Source organism: Dicentrarchus labrax, unplaced genomic scaffold (assembly GCF_905237075.1).
Source record: "Dicentrarchus labrax unplaced genomic scaffold, dlabrax2021, whole genome shotgun sequence".
NCBI classification, from domain to species: Eukaryota; Metazoa; Chordata; class Actinopteri; family Moronidae; genus Dicentrarchus; species Dicentrarchus labrax.
In genome coordinates this window covers 30,533,177-30,553,722 of record NW_026136718.1, presented here as the reverse complement: position 1 = coordinate 30,553,722, position 20,546 = coordinate 30,533,177, and the positions used below count along the sequence as shown (strand labels likewise).

General features: G+C 40.2%; 4 protein-coding genes and 1 pseudogene across 5 annotated transcripts in view; all 5 read left to right on the top strand.

Moving 5' to 3' along the window:
• cherp (calcium homeostasis endoplasmic reticulum protein) overlaps positions 1–2,672 on the top strand; it is a 22,155-nt gene extending 19,483 nt beyond the window's left edge. For both annotated transcript variants that reach the window (XM_051377793.1, XM_051377792.1), the window contains 4 exons: positions 132–245; positions 340–434; positions 758–943; positions 1,598–2,672. In XM_051377793.1, the coding sequence (XP_051233753.1) occupies positions 132–245; positions 340–434; positions 758–943; positions 1,598–1,635 (433 nt within the window). In that variant the 3' untranslated portion in view covers positions 1,636–2,672. The remainder of the gene's footprint in view (positions 1–131; positions 246–339; positions 435–757; positions 944–1,597) is intronic.
• Positions 2,673–2,809: 137 nt separating this feature from the next.
• The window catches only part of LOC127350821 (uncharacterized), a 123,310-nt gene continuing 105,573 nt past the window's right edge, over positions 2,810–20,546 (top strand). The window contains exon 1 of the mRNA XM_051377846.1: positions 2,810–4,384. Within this exon, the coding sequence (XP_051233806.1) occupies positions 3,273–4,316 (1,044 nt within the window). The 5' untranslated portion in view covers positions 2,810–3,272 and the 3' untranslated portion in view covers positions 4,317–4,384. The remainder of the gene's footprint in view (positions 4,385–20,546) is intronic.
• On the top strand, positions 5,216–6,226 carry LOC127350824 (uncharacterized). The gene has a single exon (XM_051377850.1). The coding sequence runs from the start codon at positions 5,278–5,280 to the stop codon at positions 6,223–6,225; it is 948 nt and encodes a 315-aa protein (XP_051233810.1). The 5' UTR covers positions 5,216–5,277; the 3' UTR covers position 6,226.
• On the top strand, positions 6,381–7,535 carry LOC127350828 (uncharacterized protein K02A2.6-like). Its single transcript, XM_051377861.1, has 2 exons — positions 6,381–7,271; positions 7,441–7,535. Exons 1-2 carry the CDS (start codon positions 6,381–6,383, stop codon positions 7,447–7,449), a joined length of 900 nt encoding a protein of 299 aa, XP_051233821.1. The 3' UTR covers positions 7,450–7,535.
• On the top strand, positions 11,935–16,299 carry LOC127350660 (AP-1 complex subunit mu-1-like; annotated as a pseudogene).

The window sequence follows — 20,546 nt, the reverse complement described above, 5'->3', positions numbered from 1 at the left end:
CCTGGTAGTTAACCTCTGTGTGTACACGCTGTCAGATTCAGTGGCTTACATGCTAAATACTTCTTTATCAACATTGTAAGTGTTATAAACCTGAGGCACAGGTCTAACAACCTTAACGTACCTCTATTTAGGTCCAGGACCAGATCCGGGTCATCACGGAGTCACTCTTGTTCCAGATCCAGATCCCGTTCACATTCACCCACCAAGAGACGCCGTGGCGCCAAATCCCGAAGCTCCTCCCCTCCGTAAGTCGTTCACTGCTCTTTGATGAAATGCCTTCATAAAAAACTCTTTATGCCTTACTGTAGTATAGATGACCACCTCTCCTGCTCTCCACAGCTCCACATCAGTGTTGGGCGCCCCTCTCTCCAAACTGTCTGCAGATACCAGGCTAGGGGAAGAGAACAAGGGCCATCAGCTGCTGATGAAGATGGGTATATGCTCTTTCTTTTTTCTCTTTGTTTCATCATTCAAATTGCTTGTTCAATTTTCAAGTAACACAGTTTAAGATGTTTTTAATGTGGTTTTCCACCCTGAAACATACAGGCTCTGTATGGAACGTATCATAAAAAAGTAAAATAAACCTAAAAAATAATTTAACATAAATATAAGATTATATGAAATGTGTTTCATGTGCCCATTATAAAAACAATTAATAAAGTTTAAAAAAATAATAATAATAAATAAATAATCCACCTGCTGTACACTGATCTCTAGCTTTCCTTCTATTCTTTTTGTGTTGTCCTGCTTGCTGTAGGGTGGAGTGGTTCAGGTGGTTTGGGGGCTAAAGAACAGGGCATCCAAGACCCCATCAAAGGAGGAGACATCAGGGATAAATGGGACCAGTATAAAGGTGTGGGGGTGTCACTGGATGACCCTTATGAGAACTATCGAAGGAACAAGAGCTACAACTTTGTCGCCCGCATGAAGGCACGGGAGGAAGGTACATGCACAGACTTTTATGTTGGTTTGGACATGCAATACCATGCTGCTCACATTCAACTATAAAGATAATGCATTTCTGGTACTATACTGGCCCATGTTTAAGAAAGTATTATTTGAATTTTTACTGTGAAAAAAGGATATTGGATTGCACCTAGGGCTGCACAATTTATGGAAATATGATCTACATCACAATATGGCCAGCGCAATATGCAGATTGCAGAAGCTGCAATATTTTGACGAAGGTAAAATATATGACAAACAGCATTATAATAAGTACTGTAGTGCTGCAGAGACGCCCTGGCACAAAAAGATGGCCTTATACAGATGTAAGAAAATGTCTGTTTGTTTATACAGACCCCACATCATCATAAGTTGTTTTTTTTTGTGAAAAAATGTATTTGTAATGCAAACATTATCATTCCCACACTAATCATGCACCATATTGCAATTGCAATATCTGTCAAAATAAAAGCAATATGATGTTTTTACCATATTGTGAAGTCCAAATTGCACCTATTTTATACCCCTAGAATTTATGTAGTTTTATGGAACACTATTAGATTACCATATTTACTAGTATTATTTATATTTAGTATTAATATAATCTATTTAGATTACAACAACTTTTCTCTTCTTTCTTCTCTTGATTCAGTCAATCGGGAACCTCAGGAGCCCCCTTCAACTGACTGACTGCCGTCAAACAAATCTCCCCATCTTCCCCCTCGCCAACCCCACAAAGGATAAGAATTTCACTGTCGGTTTTCCATCAGCAGTCCCAAATCCTTGCTTCTTTTTTTTTCTTTTCTTTTTTTTGAGTGACAACCACCACTACCACCACACTTGTGAAGCCTGTGAAGGAGTCTTTTTGCTCTCTGCTCAGTGAAGAGCAAGAACAAGTCTGCCCAAGCAGAAATCATTCCTTTGCATTGCACTTACACTAGTAACACAGCAGAACTCAACCAGGATCGTGAATTCAGCAGTCTTCAAGGCTACACAAAGATGGATTGCTGCACTTACAGATTTTTGGGATTTGAGTCTCTAAAATAAGTGTAAGACATCCTTTGGTGTGTAGGCTGATCAGACAATGCCTCAACAGTGAACAAAGCTGCAGAAAATGTGACAAATGGTATCAAGGCAGTGCTTTTGAAAGTGATCAAACCCTCTTTAATACATGCACGTCATCAGTTTGAGAAAGCTTGCTCAATTATTTTAGTTTGGTTTCCACGCAGTTTTCATTCTTCTCCTTCAAGTTGCTAACTTAACAATGCAGTTCACCCAGAAGACAAATTCTTACATTCACCTCATGGTATGTCCAGAGATTCGGCCTACTCAGTAATCCACAGAAATATTTTCTGCGGGATGGATGAATGAATGAATGAATGAATAAATAGATAAAAAGTCCTAATGGAAACTGCTCACTGTGGGTGGACATATCTGAATATGTGTATATGGCTAGGGGTGAGTGGACACATGTTTTGTTATTTGTGTGAACTGATCCTTTAGGACGAAAAGTAGAACCAGAGGATGTGGTGGCTCCTCTTTTGACTATTGTTGGTTTTTCGCTGCCTATTTTTTCATGTAACTTTCTTCAATGGACATAAGTACGTCAGTCATTTAGTCAAATAAATCCAACAAAAGAAAAAGTTATGATTATGAAATCAATTGTAATATTTCTCCACAAACACGCTGTAGAGCTTAATAAATTGAACTCTGCCTCATACAAATAAGCTTTTTCTTTGGTCGTGTGTAAATATTGAAGGAAAGTGCAGCATTCAGGTGCTATGGTAAGCGTACTGACTCATTTCCGGTTAACTTCCTGCTCTGTGTACACTGTTTGGTGCTGTAGCTCTGTCAGTGCTCTGTCCCTTTTTGGGGAAAACCTGGTCTGATTAGGAGAGACGGCATCCATCCCACTTTGGATGGAGCGGCTCTCTTATCTAGGAATATGACTAAGTTTATTTCTAAAACCTGACAGTCCAGAGTTGGGACCAGGAAGCAGAGCTGCTGTCTTACACACTTCTCTGCGCTTTCTTTAGAACAGTCACCCACCCAAACCCCCATAGAGACTGTGTCTGTCCCCCGACCACCTAAATTATTTAAAGAAATAAAAACAAGAGGAGTTAAACATAAAAACCTAATAAAAATGAAAACCAACTCCTCAGTATCACAAAATAAGAGAATGAAATGTGGACTGTTAAATATCAGGTCTCTGTCCTCTAAAGCTGTTTTAGTGAATGAATTAATATCAGATTATGATATTGATTTACTTTGTCTTACTGAGACCTGGTTGAGGTGGAGTGGCAGCCATATATGATTCAAGTGTTTTAATGGACCCTAAACCTAAACTAAATTATAATTCATTTGAAAGTCTTGTTCTTAGTCTTTCTCACCCAAACTGGAAAACACTGCAGCCAGTTCTATTTGTTATAGTGTACCGCGCTCCTGGACCGTATTCTGATTTTATATCTGAATTCTCAGAGTTTCTATCAAGTTTAGTCCTTAAATCAGATAAAGTAATTATTGTAGGTGATTTTAATATTCATGTGGATGTTGACAATGACAGCCTTAGTAATGCATTTATATCATTAATAGACTCAATTGGCTTCTGTCAGAGTGTAAATAAACCAACTCATTGTTTTAATCACACTCTTGACCTTGACCTCTTCCCACATAATCCTTTCCTATCTGACCATTATTTACTAACTTTTGAATTCATACTATTAGATTATAAGCCATTAGGCAAAACTTCCTACAGCAGATGTCTATCTGACAGTGCTGTAGCTAAATTTAAGGAGGAGATTCCTTCAGTGTTTAATTCAATGCCATGTCTGAATTTAACAGAGTCCTATAACGACTTTAGTCCCTCTGAAATTGATAATCTTGTCGATAGTGCTGCAGGCTCACTACGATCAACATTAGACTCTATCGCTCCTATAAAAAGGAAATTATTAAAACATAGGAGACTAGCACCTTGGTACAACCACCAAACCCGCCAGTTAAAGCAAATAGCTAGGAAATCTGAAAGGAAATGGCGCTCTTCTAAATTATTAGAATATTGCTCAATTTGGCATGATCATTTTAAAATATATAGAAAGGCCCTCCGTAATGCCAGAGGAGCCTATTACTCAGCACTAAAAGAAGAAAATAAGAACAACCCTAGGTTCCTCTTCAGCACTGTAGCCAGGCTGACAGAGAGTCACAGCTCTATTGAGCCACATATCCCCATAACCTTAAGTACCAATGACTTCATGAGCTTCTTCTATAATAAAATTATTACTATTAGAGAGAAAATTAATAACCAACTGCCATCAACAGGTATCAGTGGCTCTCCAAGTTCAGGAACTTTAAATATATATCTGAGTTTACATTAGTTAGACTGTTTTTCTGCTATCGATCTTCATCAGTTAACTTCAATCATTTCTACATCGAAGCCATCAACCTGTCTATTAGACCCGATCTCAACTACGCTGCTTAAAGAAGTTGTTCCCTTAATTGGCACTTCTTTACTGGATATGATTAATCTTTCTTTATTATCAGGGTATGTACCACAGTCCTTTAAAGTAGCTGTAATTAAACCCCTTCTTAAAAAGCCCACTCTTGACCCAGGGGTTTTAGCCAACTATTGACCAATCTCTAACCTCCCCTTCCTCTCTAAGATTCTGGAGAAAGTAGTCGCCAAAGAGTTGTGTGACTTTCTACATAACAATAGTTTATTTGAGGATTTTCAGTCAGGATTTAGAGTTCATCACAGCACAGAGACAGCTCTGGTTAAAGTTAATAATGACCTTCTGATTGCTTCTGACAATGGACTTGTCTCTGTACTTGTATTATTAGATCTTAGTGCTGCATTTGACACCATTGACCATGATATTCTTTTAGAGAGACTTGAGCATCAAATTGGCAGTAAAGGAACCGCACTAAGCTGGTTTAAGTCATATTTATCAGATCGCTCGCAGTTTGTATATGTTAACTGTAATATCCTGAGATTGCTAATATTTGGTATTACCCTAGAGGGAGCTCTTGGGAATCCAAGTGTGTGTTACCTGGCAGGAAGTTACCTGCCAGGAAAGGTATAGGTAGAGGCCCCCTGGTGGCATGTGTGTGTTATGTCTGTGCTGCCTGAAATGTTTGATTAAAGCCACAAGAAACCTACTATTGAAGCCCTGGGTCCTCCTTTGTCAAATGCTGATCCACTATGTTATATTGGCGACGAGGATACTTTGGAGATATGCTGCACCGAAGCAGGAGCACAGAGAGTGGACTTGGCTGATTCTTTGAAGACTCCCTGAGAACAAAGGACTTGGTGAAGGGAGGAGGACACATGTGGGTGAGATGGCAACAATAGGGACACTGCCACCATTTGATCGCAATATGCAAACTTGGGAGGAATACTGTGAAATTATGGAACACTTTTTTATTGCAAATGATGTTGATGATGAAGATAAAAAGAAATCCAGATTGCTCAGTGTGGTGGGGGCACAAACCTACAGTTTGATGAGAAACCTCCTAAGTCCTGCAAAACCTGGAGAAAAGACTTTTGCACAGTTGGAAGCATTACTGAAAAAACACTTTAATCCCAAGCCAAGTGAAATCGTCCAGAGATTTAAATTTGATTCACGTATGAGAAAACCCACAGAATCTGTTGCTGAATATATGGCTGAAATAAGAAAACTATCCCAGGACTGTAATTACGGAGAGACATTATCACAAATGTTACTGGACAGGCTGGTGTGTGGGATAAATGATGACAGAATCCAGAGAAGATTACTATCAGAGACTGCTCTCACATTTGAAAGTGCCTTGTCTCTAGCCCAAGGTATGGAATCTGCAAATAAAAATGTGCAGGATTTGCAAATGAAAGTGGGAGCTATGTCATGTAATGCAATGAAAAGTGGTGAATCAAAGAGCTATGGAAAGGTACAAATTGACAAAGAGTGTTACCGCTGCAAGGGGAAACATGCACCCACAGACTGTCGTTTCAAAAAGGAAAAATGTCATGCATGTGGAATGATTGGACACATAGCACGAGCATGTCGCAATAAGAAAAAGGACAATGCAGAAAAGTGGACTGACAGAAGGCCAAGAGAAGGAAGAGGAAGGCGCTTCAAGCAAGAGCGCAATGTACACTATTGTTCATCCAGAGTGGCAGAGGAGAGTGATAAGGATCAACCGCTTTCTCTGTACCATGTCCAGGGCGAGGATGGAGAGGAGAGGGAGCCACCCTATAAGGTTTGCATGGACCTAAATGGGGAACCAGTAGAAGTTTGTAGTTTGAAGTAGATACTGGATGTGGTTTCACAATAGTGAATCAAATAACATTCAGAGAAAAAGTAAAGCATGCTCCTCCATTAAAAAGAATCCGCCTAGATTTGAGAACATATAATAAACAAAGGATAAAGGTGTTCGGAAAGACTTATGTGAGAGTTAACTACAAAATGCAGGAAAAGATACTGCCCATTATAGTAGTTAATGGCAGAGGTCCAAATTTATTGGGAAGATGGTGGTTGAAGCATGTTAAACTAGACAGGGCCGAAATCAAAAGCCACATGCAGCACATTACAAACCAACCACAATCCCTGACCCTACAGCAAGTGCTCACAAAGCATGAGGAAGTGTTTAAAAAGGAACTGGGGACCTTAAAAGGGTTTAAAGCCACTATTCAAGTGCCTGCTGGTGCTACTCCCCGCTTCTATAGACCAAGGTCTGTTCCCTATGCTATGAAGCCTAAAGTTGATGCTGAGATTGAAAGGTTGATCAAAGAGGATATCATCACTCCAGTTAAATATTCAGACTGGGCTGCTCCTGTTGTTCCCTTACTCAAGCCAGACGGAGACTGTAGACTTTGTGGAGATTATAAATTAACTGTTAATAGAGTTTCCACCCTAGAACAGTACCCCATACCCAAAGTGGAGGATTTGCTGTCTGTGTTAGCCGGAGGACAGCAGTTCACTAAACTTGACATGAGTCATGCATATCAACAAATCCAAATGGATGACCAGTCTAAGAAGTATCTAGCTGTGAACACTCACCGTGGCATGTTTACATATAACAGACTACCATTTGGTGTGTCCTCTGCTCCCGCGATCTTCCAAAGAACCATGGAGGGGGTCCTTCAGGGAATACCCCAAGTTGCTGTTTATTTGGATGATATTTTAGTTACCGGGGCAACTAGAGAGATGCACCTCAGGAACCTGGATGAGGTGTTAACCAGGTTGGAAGATGCTGGTCTCAGGCTAAAAAGAACCAAATGCACCTTGCTGGCTGAGGAAGTTCAGTACCTTGGATACAAAGTGGATGCTAAAGGAGTTCACACTGTGGAAAACAAGGTAAAAGCTGTTGTTGATGCCCCCACACCAACTAGTGTGACAGAGCTTAAAGCTTACTTAGCCTGTCATGGCAGCTCCTTTCATTGTTGTAGTTTTAGTGTGTTTTCAGTGTGTTTCTGCTATTTTGAACTCTTTTCTTACTTTCTCACTCTCTTACTACTTTGTTCAGGTCGCCTAAATACTTTTTTGGCGTTTTTGAGCACTTTTTATTTTTTGTTTACGCTGGTCTCCATGGCGACGGGGAGTCGCATTGTTTTCACCCGCGACCAGATGATCGCCCTGAGGTACCCGAGCATCCTGACTGGAGAGAGACCCTCCATACTGGAGGAGCTGAGGAGACGGCGAAGCTGCAGAGCGGGGGTTAAACGGAGGATGAAGAAGAGGAGCTTTAAACTCTACATCCCTGCAATCATCGAGCAGATACCGGACTCCATCGTCACCATTGCCCGGCTTCCAGACGGTTCGAGCCGACAGGGACACCACCGCGACCGGCATGAAGAAAGGAGGGGGACTGTCCGTGCTCATAAACAACAGGTGGTGTAACGCCGGGCACTCTGTGTGAAAGAGCGTCTGCAGCCCGGACATCGAGCTCATCGCCGTCGGACTTCGTCCGTGTTGTCTGCCACGGGAACTTTCCAGTGTTGTCGCCATCACTGTCTATATTCCTCACAGTGGTCTTCATCATCACCATCACTGTTTACATTTATGATGTCCTATTTATTCTCCTGTACAGCACTTTGGTCAACTTTAGTTGTTTTTAAAGTGCTTAACAAATAAAGTTGGATTGGATTGGATTGGATATTGAACTATTCTAATCGCTTGCTTCCCAATCTTTCCACATTGCTTGCCCCTTTATACTATCTGTTGAAGAAGAATGTAAGCTATTCAGGAAACAAAGATTTAATATTAGCATGTGATGCCTCACCATACGGCGTGGGAGCTGTGCTGTCTCACAGGTTGGACAATGGAAAAGGAAAAAACAATCGGATTTGTCTCCCGAACCTTGATACCAGCGGAGGGAAAGTATTCACAGCTGAATAAAGAAGGTTTGGCTGTGATTTTTGGTATAAAAAGGTTCCACAAATACCTCTATGGCAGGAACTTTACAATTGTAACAGATCACAAGCCCCTGATTTCACTGTTCAATGAAACTAAACCTGTACCTCAGATGGTTTCACCACGGGTTCAGCGGTGGGCTGTCTGGCCCAGAGCTTATGAGTATCGTATAGTGTACAGGCCAGGAAAACAAAATGCGAATGCAGATGCCCTCAGTAGGCTTCCCTTGCCAGAGGCACGTCCTGCTGTAGGAGGGGAGGAGGAGCTAGTGCTGATGCTGGATGTGATGGATGATGCACCTGTATCCACAGAACAAGTAAGACAATGGACAGCCAAAGATGTAACACTGTCGCATGCACATGAGTTTGTGTTAAGAGGATGGCCCGCTGCAGTAGAGCCTCAATTCATGCCTTATTTTACCCGACGCTTAGAATTAAGTGTTCGAGATGGATGTGTGCTGTGGGGTGCTCGGGTCATTATTCCTCAGCAAGGAAGGAAAATGTTGCTGAAGTTGATGCATCAGTCCCATCCAGGAATGTCTAGGATGAAAGGTTTGGCAAGGTCATTTGTGTGGTGGCCTCGGATGGATCAGGATGTAGAAAGTGAAGTACACCAGTGTGAAGCCTGTCAATGACACAGCAAGTCCCCTACTACAGCACCATTACATCCATGGGAATGGCCGTAGAAGCCATGGACTCGACCTCACATGGATTCTGCGGGTCCCTTTTTAGGCAAAATGTTTTTGGTGCTGGTTGATTCACATTCTAAGTGGATGGATGTATATTCAGTAAAAACAGCAACCACTCATGTTACCCTTGAGAAACTCAGACAACGCTTCAGTATCCATGGATTACCAAAAATGTTGGTGAGTGATAATGCTACCTGCTTTACAAGTGCTGAGTTTGCAGATTTCATGTCCAAAAATGGTATAAAACATGTGACTTCTGCCCCTTTTCATCCTTTGTCTAATGGGTTGGCCGAAAGAGCAGTTCAGACCTTTAAGGAGGGGATGAAGAGGATGCAAGGAGGAAAGGAGAGCTTGGAAACTAAAGTGCAGAGATTCCTGTTTAGTTACAGAATCACTCCACACTCTACCACAGGTTTGTTCCTGGCAGAGATGCTCATGTCCAGGAGGCCCCGGTCCATGTTTGATTTGTTACTCCCGGACTTGAAAACCAAGATGGAAAAGAAACAATGGAAACAAAAAGCTCATCATGATAAGACTATCAAACTCAGATGTTTTAATCCAGGAAATCTAGTTTTTAATGGATCCCTGGAACCATTGAGAGCTGCACAGGTCTACTGTCATATACCGTTCTCACTGAGAATGGACAGGTTTTGAAGAGACATGTTGATCAGATCAGGAGGAGGGAGCCAAGCAGACTTCCTGAACTGGATCCCAGTACACCCCAGGTTGTGACTAACCCACCAACTGTGGTGCCTGAGCAAGTACCGTCCTCTGTATCTGTCTGTCCAACAACCCCTGTGAAGAACTCTGAGAGTGGTCTACCTAAGCTGGAGAGTGCGCCTAGTCCTGTAGTGCAGGAACCACAAACACCAAACTTGAGACGCTCTACTAGAGAGAGGCGTCCTCCAGACTATTATAGACCATAAATGTATGGCTAACAGACGGAGAATGTATTGGATAATTAATTTCAGTTACTAAAATTCTTAGAGGGAATTAAAGGCTAAGTTAAAAGTTAAAAAATATACACTGTATGTTATTATAATTTTGAGGAACTAAGATTTAAGTGAGGAACATGTATAATGTAATTTAATTTTACTTTCAGTTAAGTGATGGCTGCAGACCTGAGAGGGGAGGGATGTAATATCCTGAGATTGCTAATATTTGGTATTACCCTAGAGGGAGCTCTTGGGAATCCAAGTGTGTGTTACCTGGCAGGAAGTTACCTGCCAGGAAAGGTATAGGTAGAGGCCCCCTGGTGGCATGTGTGTGTTATGTCTGTGCTGCCTGAAATGTTTGATTAAAGCCACAAGAAACCTACTATTGAAGCCCTGGGTCCTCCTTTGTCAAATGCTGATCCACTATGTTATATTAACGATGAATCTTCCATAAATACCACAGTTAGTCATGGAGTTCCACAAGGTTCTGTACTTGGACCAATACTATTTACTTTATATATGCTCCCTTTAGGCACCATTATTAGGAATCACTCCATTAACTCTCATTGCTATGCAGATGATACGCAGTTATATCTATCGATCGAGCCCGATGAAATTAATCAATTATCTAAATTACAAACATGTCTTAAGGACATAAAATCCTGGATGAGCTGCAATTTTCTGATGTTAAACTCAGAAAAAAACGAAATTCTTGTATTTGGACATTACCTTGGCCTCTAGCACCACTGTCAGGAATCTTGGAGTTATCTTTGATCAGGATTTGTCATTCAATTCCCACATAAAGCAGACCTCTAGGACTGCCTTCTTTAATTTACGTAATATTACAAAAATTAGACACATCCTGTCACAGACGGATGCAGAAAAACTAATCCGTGCATTTGTTATTTCTAAGCTGGATTACTGCAATTCCTTATCAGGTTGCCCCAATAAGTCCATTAAAATGCTCCAATTAATTCAGAACGCTGCAGCACGAGTACTGACAGGAACTAGAAAAAGAGATCACATCTCTCCTGTACTAGCTTCTCTGCACTGGCTCCCTGTAAAATGTAGAATATAATTTAAAATCCTCCTCCTCACCTATAAAGCTCTTCATGGTCAGGCCCCTTCATATCTTAAAGAGCTCATAGTACCCTATTACCCCTCTAGAACACTGCGTTCTCTAAATGCTGGGCTACTTGTGGTTCCTATAGTCTCTAAAAGTAGAACAGGAGCCAGAGCCTTCAGTTACCAAGCTCCTCTCCTGTGGAACCAGCTTCCAGTTGTGGTTCGGGAGGCAGACACCCTCACCACATTCAAGAGTAGGCTTAAGACGTTCCTCATTGATAAAGCTTATAGTTAGGGCTGGATCAGGTGAGTCCTGAACTCAGGTAAAGGGCATCAAGGGTTTATTTTCCACTTAATTCCTGTTATTATGTACAGGCATATCTGGCTAGAGCAAATAGAGCATGAGCATGCTAAGACTACGCAGGTATCCTGCAGTGATAGCTACATGTGGCAGACACTGAGCTCTCATTTTTCTATCTTGTGCATCCTCATCTCCTCTCTCCTCCGTCCTCCTCCCTGTGTCTTGGAAATCAATCACAGTGCACCATCTTGAAGGATGTCTCAATTCCTAAAAGCAATGTGGAGGAGAGAGGAGGCTTGCTGGAGGAGCTATGAGCAAGGATGGACACAGGTGTATCCTTTGTAGAAGTTTCAATGTTTTGGCACCTGTGACATATAAAAGAGATATAAAGCTGTAATATACAAAAAAATGTTTTGATTAGTTGTATTAGTTATTTAGGATGATCAAATCCCTGATCAACCTCTTGCCCTTCACCGTTTGTGTAGCACTTCCTAAGGTTCTGTTCTCAATGCATTCTTTTATAACATTTAACCTTAATACAGATGAAATAACACTTAATGAAACACTTCCCCTCTCATTCTCACTTACAACAGAGAGTTTATCTTGGGAGGGACTAAGATGCAAGGAGAGGAGGTGAGGAATCATGGATGTGCAAACTGAGAAATTAGAAAAGCCTGATGTATTTCTAATGACCTGGGATCTCCTGAAGTTGTGGTTGTAGCTGTTAGGCTTTATTACCGCAGACAGATTTTGTTAACTCTTTTATTGACTCTCACAAACCTGTGCTGCTCACAAACCAGAGACGTTTTTTACTGGTGTATATTGTTTTACATCACACTCACATCAGGCTATTATTCGCCTTAACCTGTGTGACCAGTGACCATCTAAGAAGAATGCCTGTGTCTCCCTGGTTTTCTCTTTTCTATATAAAATCATCCAGGTAAGATTTTCTCTTCTCTTATAAATACAACCATAATTAAATCATCAGAAATGCTGCTAGCGTTAGCTCAGCTTGTTTCTCTGATAACTAAAGATCCAGACGTCCGATGACTAAAATCCTTCATCCAGTTCAAATTTAGAGTTTAAAAGCACCAAGATCTAAACAGTGGATGGTAAAAGTGTGGTTTCAAACTGGATAAACAGTTAATGTAGGAAAGCTTCTGGCAGACAACAGAATGCTGACGCAGGCACAAAGGAGATATGACGCCATTGACAGGTGACAGGTGAAACGCAGCGTTGATGTAATAAAATGACACATTTCTCAGAGTTTGAACATTGTTAGAAACATTTGAAATCATGTAAGTACACAACTAAACTACAAATATGAAACATCCCGTTTTGGATGTTTCATTATTTATTATTATAAAGGCATTTAACAACACAGGGTTGAACAATGAAATGTAAGTTGTAGTGCCTTTTAGCATTGAAACAAATATTTAAATTAGAATAGAAAGAAATAATCGCGTAAGCAAAAAAGTTGCTGTTTTGCTTACATTCTGACAGATCACTGATATAGGGTGTTCAGTCAGTAACATGGGTTTGCCATTCCCTACTTTCTGCTGTAAACAGAAAATAAATTTTCTGGTATTCTGTTCCCATGTTATATCAGAATGGCTAGCTCTTTCAGTGTTACAGCCTTAGCTTTTAGGATTTAATGATTGTTTTTTCATTATTTGTCTGGCAAAGCTCCAGCTACCAGTCCACACTTTGTTGCGTGGTCTGTGCTGGACTTGATCCAAACCACCCATCAGTTTTCAAGCCAAGTACCTACAGACTGGGCTACTGCTGCCCCAGACACACACATTATAGAAGCCCAACGACACACAGAGAGCTACACCTCTCTCAACCAGCACTCCATCCCTGCCTCAGGTAAGTGCTAATGGTAACATGCTGCGCAGTGAGATCATGGGCTCCATCAAGATGAGAGTGTTCCTGTCCGGCATGCCGGAGCTGAGGCTCGGCCTCAACGACAAAGTCCTGTTTGAAAACACTGGACGTGAGTAATTCACAAGTGGGGCAAAGCACTGCTACACTACAACGTGATTTCTGTTAGTTCGTTAAATCATGTACATCTCTTGTTCCTACCCTGGTGCTGTTCCCTTTCTCTGTCCACTCACTCCATCCTGTCTCCAGGAGGAAAGAGTAAGTCAGTGGAGCTGGAGGATGTGAAGTTCCACCAGTGTGTTCGTCTGTCACGCTTTGAAAATGACCGCACCATCTCCTTCATTTGAGCTCATGTCCTACCGCCTCAACACACCCGTACGTCAGCAGCAGTACATGTCTTTCTTCTGTCAGACAACTGAATTAGCATTAATTATTTTTTGATAGTGGCTCATAAATCATTCCTGGTAAACTGAAAAACACAGTGTTTTGCACTGAGACGTCAATCAAATCACTACTTTATGATCATAACGTTGTTAGCATACAGACAGGTAAATGACAGGAGCTATGCTGTGTGAGTGCTGTGGGCTTGTCTTCATTGATATTTGAAATTAGTAGAAAGTTAGAGAGGACAGAAAGCTTTTTTTAAAAGTTTCCTGCCACACAACCTCTGCCTGTGCCGGCGCAGGCATACATCATTGTTTCAGTTTAGTTACATTCAATGTAAGGTTTTTCACCCCTATAAGATAAACATACATTTTACTTAATATGTGATTACTTTTAGGTGGAGGGCGCTAACTTTTTTACATGTTTTTTTCTTGCTTTTTGATGACACAATTTTTAGACATCTGGAGGGCTGGGCCAAGCTTGATACACTTTCTTCTCACTCTGCACCAAGCTTTTTTGAGTTGTTTTGATTGATGTGTAAGTGCCACAATATTTGGCATGAACATGAAGTAGGTATGGTTGGAAAGACAAATATGCCAACTTATTTTGTAGTCGTAACTATTGATGAAAAAATAAAGGCTCCACTGAGGACAGACACCAGTTTTCTTACACTTATAACAAAAAGTCTTCTGATTTAACATAGCTACAGCTACCAAATTTAACATTTCTTGAATATTAATTTTTATAGTCAGTTACCTCAATAACTTTTCTTGAAGAAATAGCAGGTAATGGACGGAAACTTTTTTAAATATCTTTTTTCATTTTCATTTTATGGGGCATTTTATGTGGAAAAAATGTTCTGTTTTTCAGCACATATACCATTTTATTTTTACAACATACAGCTGTAGCATTTACTTATTCAGGTTTCCCATGTGTCCTGAAAACACTGGAAGTTTAGAGACTAGTTTTTCAGTCATGGAAACACCTGGAAATTGATTAAAATGACCAAATATGCTGGAAATAATCTGTGTTGTCATGGAAATGTTTAATTTTACTTTAGCTGCTCTAAATCAGCACCTCAGATCGCGATCTTTTTGGCATCAAGTATATTTTTGCCTGAGTTGCCATCAGTATTTTCTTCAAAGCCCAGTGGTAATTGCATGTGAAACAAACATTTTCTACTACTTCTTCTGTACAGTTGAGAAGATGAATTTTCTGGAAAATAAAATAGATTCTATTCTTTTTTAACTGTTACTTATGGGCCCAGGGCAAAGTCATGTTATGGTTAGAGGAAACCTGTTGTAAACTGTAGTCAACTCAGTGTGCAGAGTGCAGCGGAAAACTATGTGAATTAAGCAAGTCATCCCATACACATAATCCTGTTATTGATCACAATAAATCAAGAAAACAAAGTTCTGACTTTATTTTGGCCTAAATCTGGTTTCTACTGAAGTGAAAATGAGAGTGTATTTAATGACTCACACACCACCTAATTTGCATAATCGAATAATTAAAGGAAGCTTAGAAGTCATTATACAAGTCTTGTATTTGGGTTTGTATTAATCTGTCAAAATTTCATTCTGATTCCTGAGTGGTTCCTGGCCTCAAATTTCTACTGCCATTTAACAGGCAAACTGGGTTAGACTGGTATTTGAGAACATCTACGTGAATTATTGGACCTTCATTTTGAAATAATTTGTCCTTGAAAAGCGCGTTCAGAGTCCTTGAAATGTATCATTACAACAGGGTGGCAATCCTATATTAAAAAAAATCTTTTCTGAGTGGTGGGGAACTTGCATCCTGATGCAAGTACGATGACCCCTCCTGACAGACTGAATGTTACCTCTGTGTTTTATGTCCTCAGGTCAAACCACTGATCTGGATTGAGTCAGTCACTGAGAAACGTTAACACAGCAGAATCGAGTTTATGATCAAGGAAAAGGACCAGGTCTTCTCTTCATAGGGTCAAACAACATATTACAGCCTTGTTAAGAATGGTGCCATATGAATTGAGTTTATTATTATTACGGTTAATAATGTGTATATCATACAGTCTCTGTCCGTGTATCTCTTCTTCCTCTCCCACAGGCCAAAAGTCAGTTCAAGAGGAGGTCTACAGCTAACAACGTAGAGATCCACATCCCGGTCCCCACTGATGCTGACTCGCCTAAATTTAAGACCACTGTGGGCAACGTCAAGTGGATCCCAGAGAACAGTGAGATAGTCTGGCCCATCAAGTCTTTCCCTGTATGTCAAACACACATTTTACTTTTCATTAACAATCAAGTGACAGTGTTAGGCACAGTCTTATTTTTTTGTACAGATTCATTAGGCAATATATAATTTTCGAAATATCATTTTGGGTCATGAAGTTGTCATCAGTTTATTTTAGCTCAGTATTAGGATCGCTGTAACTCAGCAAATGCATCGTTTAAACCTCTCCACTGTGTGTATTTCAGGGTGGTAAAGAATACCTTATGAGTGCCCACTTTGGCCTGCCCAGTGTGGAAGCAGAGGACAAAGAGGGCAAGCCTCCTATCAGTATCAAGTTTGAGATCTCCTACTTCACCACTTCTGGCATCCAGGTAAGAAATAGTTTATGTCAGTAGTTCAATGTGAAAGAGAGGTTGAATTCTCATAGTTCCTCTGTAATGCTACAGGTGGCACTGTGGTGTTTGTGTAAATGTATGCATGCAATGACAGATTGAACCTTAGGGAGGCACTGTTGTCAAAGAAATAGAGTGTCCTGATACCTGTGATAATAGACCCCTCCAGAAACAACAGTAGTAAGCAAAGCCTGATACTCAGATCCAAACACCAGAGTAACGTCCACACATTTCAGAGTCTATCCATTTGTCATTGAACACATACTGGAAGACTGTACAGACACACATACAAGACTACAGAAAACCATTTGCTATAAAGTAAAGAGCTACACAAAATTACAATACAGTAACAAATACAAACTAACTGATGGACGGACAGACGGACATATAGAAAGTGATTGGAGACAAACTGATACATGCAGGTCCTTCTCTGATCATGTTTCTGACAAATTGATGGCCAACAGAGTCAAAACATGGAAACATAACTAGATGTAACAGAACTCTCTCAATTGTCTGAATTGCCCTCTGTCATAGTTAGGGGTGGGTAAAAATATCGATTTATCAATGCATTGCAATATATTTTTTCCAAATTCAATATCTGAATCAATTCAAGCCCCTGGCCAGTGGGGGCGCGGTGAGTAACACCTTTGTGTGATTTGCGTTGTACGGACGGAGGCCGCACTCTACCACACAACAACGTGGCAACCGAAGCAGGTAGCAGCAGTATTAAACCAGCGCCTTCAACTTTAAAAGTAGATGCTTGGAGTCATTTTATATTCCAGTGTAAACCCGGAACACAGGAAATAGACAAAAGTAAGGTAGTGTGTAAGCTGTGCCAGGCACTACTAAAATACTGCAATAACACAACAAATTTGCGCAACCACTTAAGCCGACACCAGGCAGATGCTCTGCAGCAACCCGCGGCTAAACCTGTGGATTCAAAACAGACGCAACTCGACAGATCCTTCCTTTGCAAACTGCCTCCAAACTCTGCCCACGCACAGAAGATAACGGAGTCTGTGGCCGTCTTCATATATAAGGACCTACGACCATACAGTGTCGTGGAAAACGGGGGTTTTAAGAAGATGGTATACACACTGGAACCACGATACGCCATACCCACACGCAAACACATGACGGAAGTCGCCGTCCTGAAGCTGTAATTTACCTATTACTGAATCGATATCGAAGCATTTAAAATCAATATCGAATCGAATTGTGAGGTTTAAATACCCAGCCCGAGTCATAGTCATTTTAGTAGGGATGAGAATTGATACCAGTGCCATTATTGATTCTGTTTATCTGCCCAATTCTTGTTGATTCCCTTATTGATTCCTGACCAGTTTTCTGTGTAAAAAAGTAGGCCTACAACGTCAACACAACTGTTTTATTATCTCTGAGTCTGAACACATTGTAGAAAATAAGTAGAAACAAAGGCATGCATGTGACTCAGGTGCAATGCCATGTCCCTAGATGGGTCATTTAGGTTATCTTAGTCAAAGGAAAAAGCTTGCCAGCATGGTTCTAATGTCCTTCCATGAGGATATTTACCCTCAATAATAGATGTGCTGCTCTGTTGGGAAGCAGTGGCACTCGTGCGTAAAGTGTTAAACAAATACATGGCATTAGTGGAATTCAATCCCATGTTGCATAGAAAGATGTTTCAGAATATTGCTGGTGCTTCTAAACTTGCTTGAAATTATCATTTTAGACACAGTTAGGTTGTAACTAGCACTGATCAAGTGCCATATCAGTGTAGATTTACTACAGCTACAGATGAGTTCACATTTTGGTTTTAAGACTTGTTTAAACACACTTGTAGGTAAACAAGGAGTTAAATAACCTGAAAGCTGCCATGTTCTGGGTTTGCACATATTTCAGTTTCTTCAGGGCACAGCGGTGCTGGTTTTAACCTCTGAGAATCTTGGGAAAAAACTGAGAGTTGGAATGAAGTACAGCTCTGTAATGTTTGGGTTATAATATTTTACTGCCCAGATATAACCTGCGTCCACTAGGGCACACTTACTGTGGACTCACAAGACTCTCTTTCTGTATTAGCACTGATTTTTGAATGTTTTAGCTCCATATGTACAAATTGCAGACACAGATTGCACAGATCCCTTTGATGCCGCCTGCAATAGGAAAGTGTGTCAAGTTGTGTGAGCTGGGAGCAGAAATTATTATCAAAACTCCTCGCTTGTGTGTTCAAGGACACTGCAGAGTCCAGGTTTTCAAATCAAGGGGGTATCATCCAAAGTTATTGTCTTTTTATGTGAAAATCCCTCTCTGTGCTTCCCTGGTTTCCTTCCTGAGATGCAGTGGAGGGATATTAAATCACAAAGCAAAGTATTTGGTACTAAAAATACTGTAACTTTGGAAGATACCCATTTGACTTGTGTCACTCTGTTGAAGACATATTAGCTTTAGAACACATTTTTGCACACAGAACGAAACTGAGGTTTTTCTTCTCCATCTCTAGAGGCCTTTTCATGTATGTGTTAAAGTGATGACTTTGGACATGTGTCTTCTACATTAATGATCCTTACAGCTTTATTCAGACATGGCAGTAAATATTCTGTCCTGTCTGAATAAAGCTGTAAAGAGTAAAGGCACACAATGCCTGCATGATATTTGAAAGATAGAGAGTTGAAAGGTTTTTATTCAAATGTCTTTTTATTAAAGAATCCAATTTAACATACGTTTCACTTGTACATTCTGAGAACATTTTCATGACTAATTCAAAATTCACATAAACAAGGCAAAGCAAAACAAGACAAGTAACAACAAGACAAAGTAAAAAAAAAAAAAAGGTGGCAAGAACAACACCAGGCTGACCATGATCCCCCACACTATCCCATCCCCTTCATCCCTTTCCTTTTTGGGAATGTGAATGTGTCCTTTATAGGCAGCGGCCCTCTTAATACCTGTTCAGTCCTTTCTGAGTCTGACAGGAAACAGGGACACTCAGCTGGGTCAACTGGCGGAGCTGCTGATCCCTGCTCCAAACTGGATGCTGAAGAAGACACATCAATCTCGATGACCAAAGATGAAGGACCTATTGGGAAATTAAAATAATATTTTTGGACAAAATTATTCATCTCAGAATATTCTGCAGTACACTGAGCAATTATAAAGGCTGTTTTGTTGTTAATTTACCAGGTACAGCTGAGGTTGTATGAGACACAGAAGGGACAGTGGGCACAGTGGATGGAGCAGAGGATAGAGATGGACCTAAGATGAAAAACAACAAAAACAAAAGCTAGTCATGTTATAGTCATATTACACTTGAAAATGATGCAGCTTATTTTCTAAATAAAAAAGTACAGCTATAGCTTGTAATAAGAAAACAAACTGCCAGTGGAACAACTGAAAATTGCTTGAGAAGTTTTGAAATAATATGGATTTGTCTAAAATCATGTCCCTTGTCGTATGATTATATCTTCTATCTTATATTAAAAAAATATTCATCTCAGTATGTTCTGCAGTGCACTGAGCAATTAAAGGCTGTTTTATTGTTAACTTACCAGGTACAGCTGAGGTTACAGAGAGGACAGTGGGCACAGTGGATGGAGCAGAGGATAGAGATGGACCTGAGATGAAAAACATGTCCCTTGTCATATGATTATATCTTATATTAGTATATCTTAATGAGATCATTTGACTAGAAATTAAATATATATGGTGACAGTTTTTGATCACCTGATTCATCAGCCTTCCTGAGGAGGTGGGTTGCCCCTGGGCTGAGTCAGTGCCTCCTCCAAAATATTTTAACAGTGCTCCTGGGGAAGTTTCATATAACGTATTAGCATAATAGGGAGTTGATTTATTTACTCACATAAACTACTGTGCTCTGCAGCAAACAATTGCAAACAACATACCTCAAACTATAAGTTAACTAAATGAATTCATTAATGCAAAACCCTGTTGCTAGCAAACGTCACCGCGTTTGTAATTAACGTTAGTTATCAAACATTTGCTATCAAACGTTGTTATCAAAAACGTTGTTTTGATACCAAAAAGCGACCCAGAATAATATATATACACTGAGAATCAACTTATTCGAAGTATTACACAAACACAACAACGTTAGCTTGAATAGTAAGCTATCTAACTGACCCATAAGAGAGAAGTAGTAAGACATTTTGAACTACAGTTAGCTAGCAAATTTGCTATTATAGGCTAACGTATTTGGAACTAAATAAAATAAATATCAACAATAATTTGAGACTTAATTTCCTAATTTCAGGGAACTTTTCAAAATCTCCTTGACACCAAATGTTACATTACCAAGACATACCTTTATCTTGTCGTTTTTTCTCCTCTTCCTCTCTCTTCCTTTTTCTTTTTTCTGCCCCT

Bases quoted from the DNA above. Each gene is read 5' to 3' on its own strand.
- LOC127350824 (XM_051377850.1), top strand. From the start codon at position 5,278: ATGGCAACAATAGGGACACTGCCACCATTTGATCGCAATATGCAAACT.
- LOC127350828 (XM_051377861.1), top strand. From the start codon at position 6,381: ATGCAGGAAAAGATACTGCCCATTATAGTAGTTAATGGCAGAGGTCCA.